Raw genomic sequence first — 9,760 nt, forward strand, 5'->3', positions numbered from 1 at the left:
GCGGCTGACATGGAAGCTCTCCCTTGAAATAGTCAATACGTCGAAGAATGCACTGTGATGCAGTATGTACCGCTATACAGGTGACCAGTGGGCTGTAAGAAGGATATCTCATTCTGTATCACTCTTTGCATTCAGTGGGGTGTGCGTTGGGACCATGCATTAGGGGGATGACTGGCTGCTGCTGTAGGTAGCATAGCTGGCCAATTGCGAGTTGCCTAGGGGCATTTCAAAGGGCGTGTTGGGTCATGGTTTGCTTCATGGCTAAAGGTTCTGGATGCGACATGCGGCATACGTTTGCGCTTAAAATAAAGTCGCTCTCTCGGGCTCTATGTCAAGGATATACATGAAGCATACAGGATGTTTAGAGAAATGATCTGCGGGACCCACATGGTACATATGGGTTCCCCTGAACGCGAGGAAGCCTGTTCCTTTTGCATGTGGGTCCCGCAGATCATTTCTCCAAACATCCTGTATACTTCATGTATATCCCTGACACTGGGATGAGATATTATTTGGCAATGATTTAGACTTCCCTGAATTCTTAGATCAACAAGGCGAGCCAAACGTCACTGTTGTAGGAGTCGTAACAACATATATGTACTTCGTCCTGAATCTTGTGTAGAAATATAAAGTCCGACTTGTGATTTTTGCACAAACATGAGCTACGTACTTACAAGAGAAACACCTCAGGACGATTTACCACCCGACAGGCATCTCTTGAATCTACATATGCAATGTATGGAGGGGTTTACCTTAAGCAGGCGATCACGATAATATAATCATGGGTTGCTGCTCTCAGGAATGATGCTGACTAGAAAAGAACGTATTAAGACCCTGTTTTGAGAGGGAAATCCTCTTGTAAGGATCCTCTTGAGAGCACTACGTTCACGTGAGATATCTCCGAAGAGCACGAGCCTCACAAGTGGCTATACGTCACATTGTACCGCTCTTACAGATGTATACCTCTTGAAACAAACTTTAAAGACCTAGTTCAAACACAAAACACAGGCCATTTGATTCAGACCATAGTTCCACCAACCTGACGAACCTCCGCGCTACGATAATTCATATACCATATTCTCAGCCGTCCGCAAGGTCGAATTCGTCTTTCCCACCAATTGCTATTGGATATAGACTTGCGTTACGACATTTATACAGAGTTTTTATTTATTTCACCAAAATAATTTAGCTACTCCAAGGTGGAGAAAGGAGTAGCGGTAGGCCAATCACTCATTATATTTCAACCCACCCATTCAATGATTGAGAGGTCAGATCGACCACAGCGGGGACGAGTACGTTGGTGTAATGTAGCAACCGAAGGTGATATGCAGGCTATATATTACTCTCCACCTAGTGACAAGTATCGCGTTCCGCTTCTTAAGCGAGCGTAGGGCCTCGCCAAGGCCGGTCGTGACCGCCTAATATCCGTGGTCACAGCTATGCTGCTCTCATGGCGCGCAGCTCCGAAATCAGTACGAGGCTTCGACGAAGTCCAAGACCACTTCTGCAATCTTGGTCGTGGAAGGGCTGTAGAAGCTACCGTGTTCTGCTTTCCCATACTATCTAACTATTTGGATCTACTGTTGGACATGTCGCCCACTTCCACTCGCAGCTCCCTCGGTAAATCAATCTTGGCAGTCAAGTAGGATGTGCTCGGTTCCTAGGTAGGGATCCAGAGAGTCGCCGTGTTTAACTCACTGGTAAGGTGCGGCCGATTTGGCCCACGTGACTACCTATACCTACTGCCCGAAAGAATTTAGGTGGGAAATCAAGAACGTGAGGCATTTCAAGAGACTTTCCACGAGCATAGGGAGCTGGCCAACGGAACTGGGCAGGGAGCCCTTTACTTTCAATCTCCGTAGTATGATCGACGATCCATGGCTCCAGCGTGGGGGCCAAAATTAGAGCGGCCTGTCCAATCTTTAGGCGCTGACGGTGATTGAAACGGTCGGGACCTGCCGCAGCCGGGACATTTTCGGTACAACAATTTCAGGATATGTGGAAACTAGCCAAAGGCATTCATTGAGAAGCTCCTACTATCCGCACTAGCCGATACGCCGTACTGGCAGGAAGTAAAAGCAAATTCTTTGGGTTTGTCCATCGTTTGGTTGTACCCTGAGAAAAATACTCGGTCGCTAGTGCGTAGCCGGGGCAAATTTCGATATCCCGAATACGCTAAACCATCAACGGCCCGCATGCCCGGAGACTGACTGGAATTAGCTTGACCCTCGACTGTATATGGTTTCCGAGGCGTACATCACCCGCTGCAATGGTTACATAGACCCTAGCGGTTTCCCAAGGATATGATTTTGTGCATTTGTGTACTGCATAGGGGCTGGTCAAATGGATTGAGCCGAGCAGGAATTCCCAGTCAAAAATTGAACGTTGGCGTCGCCTTTTTTGACCATCAGCATTCCTATAATTGACTTGCGTTTTTATAAGCAATATATACTTGCAAACCCAGGTATTCTATCTCATTTCAAGGATAATCCTCCTATCACGTATTGGCTGTATCTACCCTTCCGATTCAATCCTACTTCATAGAGTGCGTTAGCCGAGAAATGATCAGATAAGAGCCATTTCTCAGGTTGGAAAATATTTTTCCGAACACTAATAGAAAATGACTTTTGATCGGACCTTACGACTAGATGCACTAGCAAGTCTGCTAGATATCTGTTTCTACAATTAGTTACGATTCTCATGCGCAGATTGGAGCTGGACTGGCTTTGCTCACCGATTCATTCATCCCTTTGAAACTCCGAGACTCTTTGCCGTTTGTTTGTTCCCAGATATGGAGCTGGATCCACTTGAAGTGGGATTAGATTGGTCTGCATTTCCAAAGTCCTGTGTTCGTGTTGGCGATCGACGAAAGGAGATTGATCCAGATTGCACGCTATGTGCTCGGGCCCAGCCATGCTTGTGCCACGAGGTGACACCAGCTCAGATGGAAGGCTATAGATCGCCAACCGTTCATTAAGAGAGATCATCGCATAATACCTGGTGGAGTGATCTAAAGCGGCAAAGACGCACCATCGGCGCGTTTGAACGACGAATTGCTGACGGCACCCACAAGACGCGAATTCCATTCCACTCGGTACTGTGGCACTTCAGCTTTCAATTCATTTCACGGGTCGGGATGGTAAACTGGAGAACTTACCCACGCCCAAGTGGAGAAATTCCGACCTGGTGATGAAACACTCCTCCACATGGAGAACGACTCGGTACTCTGTTCTACCACCACCAAGCTTTCGAAATGATTCTGCCTCATTGTCTTCCCAGGTGACCATCAGGCCTCCAGAGTAGGGTGCGAGTTTGATACTGTGTGGCAGAAGTCGAAGCAGACGTCTAGCCTGACGCATGTATCTCATCTCAGCCATCCGCAGCGTCGAGGATGCTTTGAAAATCGAAGAAATGGACAGATACAAAAGCTCCTCTACAGCGTGATTGCAGAGAAACGGCGCATTCTTTTCGGTTATGGTATCAGGAAACCATTCCCGACACGATGCTTCCTGGCGCATCGCATCAAAGTCCAACCATCGACGCTGAATTTTCAACGTACCGTGTCCGGCGTCGTATGACACATCAAGCTTCCCTACCAGTCCTTTGACATAGAGCACTTGAATATTTCTCGTCTCCTTTGACAGTGCCAGACAAGCTTTCAAAGCCCAGTCTGTTGTTTTTGCAAAGGCAGATTCGGGCGAAGCACAGATCTCAGCATCCTTAAAAAGCTCTACCTGCTCCTCCTCGACAGTCCGGATCGGCGAACCTGAGCGCAACAGGTTCCAAAGGGCCTCAGAGAGCCTCGTTGGCCTCTTTCCGGTGGTTTCTCGTATCATACACACACTCTGTTCGAGGTTAGTATATTGCATACTCAGCTTGGATATTTCACCGTGAACTGACCTCGACGCTTGATGTCTCGCTATGAAAGAATCTCTGTCTTCCTGTCACCCTAAGCAAGTATTTCCAGATACGGGCCTTGGTAGACGGCTCCAAAAGTCTATCGGCTTGTTCAATATCACCCACCTGGGGGAAATTCTGGAGGAGATTGACATAAATTGGAAGTAGAGTTTGCTCGTGCATATGCAGAGCATACTGCCATATTTGCCGCACCTTGTCTGCCACCTCACATTTGGCGATCAGTCCTTGACGATCACGGCTGAACTTGCCCAGAGCAAAGTTGTAACCAAACTTGAAGTGCTTAACCCCTGAAGTAGACATTGGTAGCAGGATCCCATGCAGGAAGAGCTTTCCATGAAACTGCGAATCGAGAAGGAAGTCTCCTTGAGGTGTCTCTACAATCGAGGAGGGATAGGAGAGCCCGCGGATATCGAGAGTGACCTGCAGCCACTCGAAGAACGTTTCAGATGATACCGGTCGACTTTGACTGGCACGTCCAGCCCCAATCACCACCGTGATGTCTCTTTCAACCTGGAAGCGCAGCTTTGCCATATCATCAGCTGGCTCTCGTTGAGTGGCAGGACTCATCTTTCGGGAAGGAGTGATGACACAACGGAGAGACTGGTACTTCCCATGCAGGCCAAAACTCCACTGAGAGTGGCTTGCAGCCAAGCTCACTTTGTATCCGTCTCGACTCATTATTAACGCAGCCAGCTTGAGCCCCTCGCCATGGGAGCCTGCCAGCTGCTCGTCGTCGTCCTTGGATGTGAACCCCATCACGAGAGACTCGAGGGGAAGTTGCATGCAGGAGTTGGTCAAGATGACTCGGCCGGTCTTTTTCTCATATTTGATGAACCCCAGAGCTCGCCGATTGCCGTTGTCGTTCGAGGTAGCTGGGACTATGATGGAGAAATGGTCTTTCTTGTCTTCAAAGAATGGCTTGAAATCCTGTCGGTTTAACTGAAATCTTCCCAGAATACCATCTTTCCTATTCTTTCTCAGCGTTTATCCAATAGAAATAAATGTCACATACCAATTTTGATACAGCTCGCGAAATGCATCTGTAGTGTCCCAACCTTTAGCATAGGCAGGTGAAATCCCAACTGGGATAGTTTGCTGTGAAGGCTCAGTCGTTGTGCGAGTAACTTCTCCGCTCTGTCGTAATTCACGATCCAACTGGAGATTCGCTTCGTCGCTCGTGGTCGTGCAACTATCTTGATCCATGGGATCCTCATCAGTATGATTACTCATTGTTGGGTACGCTTTTGGAGCACTGCAGCAGAATGAAATATTGGCTTTTTGTCTCTGGGTCGTGCGCCTGCTATTTGTACGGCGCCCTTGGATTTTCTCTGAGACATTCTCCCTGAAATCGTTGACCGTGGTGATGTTGAAGATCTTTATGGTTGACAACTGGATCATATCCGGTAAACTCAACATTCAACGTTGAATAGCTCATATGAGCCATGAAGGGCCTCCGTGACTCCGCATTTATATTAGCGTGCCAACTGTTGATTAAGTTCAGGCAGAATGTTGAGGTCGGCATGTCCAAAGATGAGATATGCGATCCGTTGAACCTTAGAAACCTGCCTGTGGTTTAAGCAAGCATTCGTGAATGATATTCAACGGTGGATTGAGATCATCAATCCATTGGAAAAATCTTGAGGCATATGATGAAGAAGCTTGTCAGCGCGATTTTTCTTTTTTAGGTTGACGGATCCCGAGAAAGCTGAAGAGATGGGCTTTTCTTCTAGAAAAGACATACAGTAGATTTATGGTCTTTAACAATATCCTACTTATATTTCCACAAGCCCCCTACAATGGTTATATGAGTAGTACTTAGGAACTATATCAAAGATGACTGAGCGTGATGACACCAGTCACGGCATGTAAAAACGGATCAAGGAACGTTTCGTTTCCGCCCAAGGGCCATCAGGAACCATATCATGAGGGAACTTACCATCATCAGCCATGGCGTATCGATCAGCCCCGGCCTTTAACAACTCGCCCGCTGCTTCCCACGTCTCTTCTCTGGCGACAATCCTATGCAATGGCGTGAATCCAAGCATATCCCGAGAGTTCACATCGGCCCCGTATTGGATGAGAAGCTCGACAATCTTGTGGACATTCCGTGCTTCGGCAGCATAATGCAGGGGGGATTTGCCATTCTTGTCTCTCGAATTGGCACAGCTCCCATGTTCGAGTAAAATCTTTGTTGACTCAATAGACCCCATGCGCACAGCCAGGGAAAGAGGCGTCAGCCCATCCATGTTTCGAAATTGAACATCGGCTCCAAGCGAAAGAAGGGTTTGAATACATTCCATGCCTTGTCGGGTATAAAAGTTCCTGATAGCATTGAAAATTGGAGTTTCACTATGCTTGCTGCCGGCCCAATTTACATCCGCGCCATTTTCGACAAGCCAGCCCAACATACTAGGACACCAGCTCAATGACGAAACAGCTAAATGGAGGACTGTTTCTCCATTGGCATCTCTAGCCATAATACTGGCACCACATTCAACAAGAGCTTGCGCTTGTTTAATGGCGCTCTGGGAGATGGCATGAAGTAGAGGCGTCTTCTGAGCGTGGTTCCTAGCATCGATCTCAGCCCCATGTAGAAATAATGTTCGAATGATGCTTTTTCTGCCATTCCCGGGAATGCTGGGATTTGTTGCAGCGTAGAAAAGTGCGCTCCACCCTTTCCAGTACTGATGCATGTTTTTGAAGTTCGGATTGGCGCCAAGGTGTAATAGCAGGCGCACAGCACGTGTGCATGAATGGCCAGCGGCTGCTTGAAGTGGCGTTCTTCCCATGTTGTCTTGGGACTCCATTTGAATACCAGAGTCTATGAGAATCTTTATAATTCCGGGAACGGCGTTCTTAGAAGCGGCGATGTGCACGAGGGTCATCCCAGTTCGACGGTCCAAGATGTGTAAATCAGCCCCATGCTTCAAAAGCAATACCACTTTGGACTCCTGGTTTGACCGGACAGCCTCCAGTAATGGAGCATGCTTGTCAAACACAAGGGCATTGGCCATGGCACCGTGTTCCAAGAGCAACTTGGTGATCGCCATGTCGCTACGACCCTTTGTCGCCAAAACCAAGGGTCTTCTAGATCGGGCATCGGCCACATCTGGCAGAGCCCCATTCTCTAGCAGGATTTGTACAACACCGGTATGCTTGTTATTGACAGCCTCCAGAAGAGCTGTCGACTGTGCCCGATTCGGCGATCGAAGATTAAGATTCGCACCTGCACGCAGCATATTCCGCACTCCCAGTTCGTCCCCACGGCTGGCGTACCACAAAAGGGCTGATCCACCATCAGAGCGGATATTATTTTGGTAGAGCTCATTGGTCAGGAGATGGTAGAACTTTTGGCTAGTCCGGAGGAAACTGAGAAGGTCTTTTGGCGAATTCAAATGGCTTGAAATGAGCAAAGCCAGTTCCGGTGGTAGAGAGAGAAGAGACATCGCGAGATGCTTGGACAAATGGCTGAGCTGTCACTCAATAGAATGAGGAAAGGGATTCAAAATTTGCTTGAACTAAGCGGATCAAAAGCGGTTAGCCATTGTGTACCAGGAGATAGGAAAACTAAGCAGAATAAAAAGCAGATTAGAATTCAGTCGATGCTTATTATATATGTGATAAGGGCGATTAGGTCGCCGCCTGTGGTCCGATCAGGTGGTGTTGAGGTGTTGAAAAGGTAGCCGTAATAATCGTTATCCCAGTTGAACACTTCCAATAGCCCCTTCCATGAAAGTCGGGACTTGATCTCCTATAAGAAATTAATGTCACCAAGCCTGGTCAGCACCTTTGTTTTTCATACAATACTGATATACAACCGAATATTTTTGGATGTCTTTGGGTATTTGCGGGCAAAAGCAATCCTTTTCCGTTTGTGAGGCTGCCCGAAGACAAAGAATAATGGTTGTTTTACCCGATATGATGGCCTTGGATGTGAGTAACGGCTGGGCATCTTGGGTGATGGCCTTGAACTGTTAATAAGATTAACGTTTGTTGCAAAGTCAACGATAGGAACCCGAGCCCAGTTCTCAGGACAACCATGTGAACCAGTTGAACAACCAAAGGCCAGGATCTGGTTCCTCGTCGATCGCCACCCACCTCGCGAGATTGCAACGCTACTATCACATTCTGCTGGTACCCTGGTCGCACGCAGACAATGATTCCATGGATTCCGTGATTTATAACCATTAATTCGCTCCGGCACATGGAAATTTGTTTGTAAAACTCCAGTCCGATTAATTTTTCAGTTGCTCTCCCACCCAAGAGACCCATCGTCTTCTCAATTTTTCCAGGATGGCACGTCCAAGGCGTCAAAGTCGGCGCCAGCGACAAGGAACATTCCATGTACAGGTGCCAAAGCTGCCGGAAGACCAATCTTTGACAGCCAAGGATATTCCGCGCCGCGGCCAATCGTGTGAAGTGCGATCGCATCCAAGTTCCTCTATGCAGTGGAATCAGAATGATACAGCGGCCATCAAACAAGGCCAGCCCGAGACTAGCACTGTTTCTCTCACAGTAAGTCGGTATATGGCAGGAGGCACTTCGACCAGATCTTCTTGGCTATCTCAGCCTGTGAGTAAGCGGTAAGAACTCACGACCAGTCGGTTTTATATCATTTTATGTATCTGTATAGATAGGAGCAATTGCCCTTTTTAGAATGAAAACAATAAAGAGAAAGTCCCAAAGTCAAAGGTCAGGATTCGAGCATGATGGTGGTGCCCTTGGAACAGGTTCTCACACTCCGATATGTCATGATGTCCCTCTCTTGCCTGCGGGCTTGAGTGTCTCCGTGGCCGCGGCTGTCGCTGCTCCGAGCCCAGCGATGTAAGATATGTGCTCCCTCGCTGCCCTGAGCCCCGCGAGTGTAAAAAGGTGCTTCGCAGGATAGGTCTGCGTGAACAACAATCCTCGCAGGGAAGAGCGGCGCAACCAAGGACTTCAGAGCTTCCATGACCACGGCTGTCGCTGCCACGAGCCCAGCGATGTAAGACTTGCGCTCCCTCACCGTCAATGAGCCCTGTGACTGTAAAAATTTGCTTCACAGGATGGGCTCTGCGTTGCCAAGTGTGCTTCGCAGGGGATCGCTGCGTTAACAAGGCCTCTAGCGACGTGCAGGTACTTCTTCGTGGTGTTAGAGACTAGTATTCGACACCCAGTTGAATTGGTTGCCCTGGAGGTTCGCTGACTCGCGCATCCCCGTGACGCTGGCATAGCTGATGGCGATCTTGTCGAGATACTGTAGGAAGTATACGATGCAGATCAATGGCATGATATACAAATCGATCTTGCGCAACAGTCGTCTAGATGCTGCGGGATCGAGTATTCCAGGAGTATTCGAAGAAGCAAAGACCTGCGCAACATCTTCTTAATCTGTCCTGTATTCCGAATGATCATTATTGGATAGATAGAATGAGTCCTAGATAGATCATCCCAAATCCAATGGTCAAAATTATAAGATCACAATTGAAGCGTCATTTTTACCAAAGGACGTATTCCCAATTGTTCTGCATTGATAATTTGCGGAATCTTAGTCTCTTCGCCGTAATGGAAATTAGCATTCTTGATTCAGGCGTAGAGTAAACAGAACTGTGAGGGTTGTGCTGGGGTGCTTGTTTTGACGGAATATTTGTTGTGATAAGCCGTGATAAGCCGTGATGAGCCCTGAGTGTTGTAGTGTTGTGTTGATGAGTTGATGTGTTGATGAGTTGATGTGTTGATGAGTTGATGTGTTGATGAGTTGATGTGTTGATGAGTTGATGTGTTGAGGTGTTGATGTGTTGATGTGTTGATGTGTTGATGTGTTGATGTGTTGATGTGTTGATGTGTTGATGTGTTGATGTGT

The 9,760-nt window shown here is 47.7% G+C and overlaps 2 protein-coding genes across 2 annotated transcripts; both read right to left on the reverse strand.

Annotated features, from left to right (window-relative positions):
- Positions 1-3,119: 3,119 nt before the first annotated feature.
- N7471_013835 (uncharacterized protein) lies at positions 3,120-5,148 on the reverse strand (the record flags this gene model as incomplete). The annotated part of the gene is made up of 3 exons (XM_057286553.1): positions 3,120-3,845; positions 3,901-4,885; positions 4,931-5,148. 3 exons carry the CDS (start codon positions 5,146-5,148, stop codon positions 3,120-3,122), a joined length of 1,929 nt encoding a protein of 642 aa, XP_057129032.1.
- A 626-nt stretch (positions 5,149-5,774) lies between these two features.
- Positions 5,775-7,364, reverse strand: N7471_013836 (uncharacterized protein; the record flags this gene model as incomplete). The annotated part of the gene is made up of 1 exon (XM_057286554.1): positions 5,775-7,364. The coding sequence occupies one exon, from the start codon at positions 7,362-7,364 to the stop codon at positions 5,775-5,777; it is 1,590 nt and encodes a 529-aa protein (XP_057129033.1).
- Positions 7,365-9,760: the final 2,396 nt, after the last annotated feature.

Source organism: Penicillium samsonianum (assembly GCF_028829775.1).
Source record: "Penicillium samsonianum strain IBT 33392 chromosome Unknown utg000010l_segment0_segment0, whole genome shotgun sequence".
Lineage (NCBI taxonomy): Eukaryota > Fungi > Ascomycota > Eurotiomycetes > Eurotiales > Aspergillaceae > Penicillium > Penicillium samsonianum.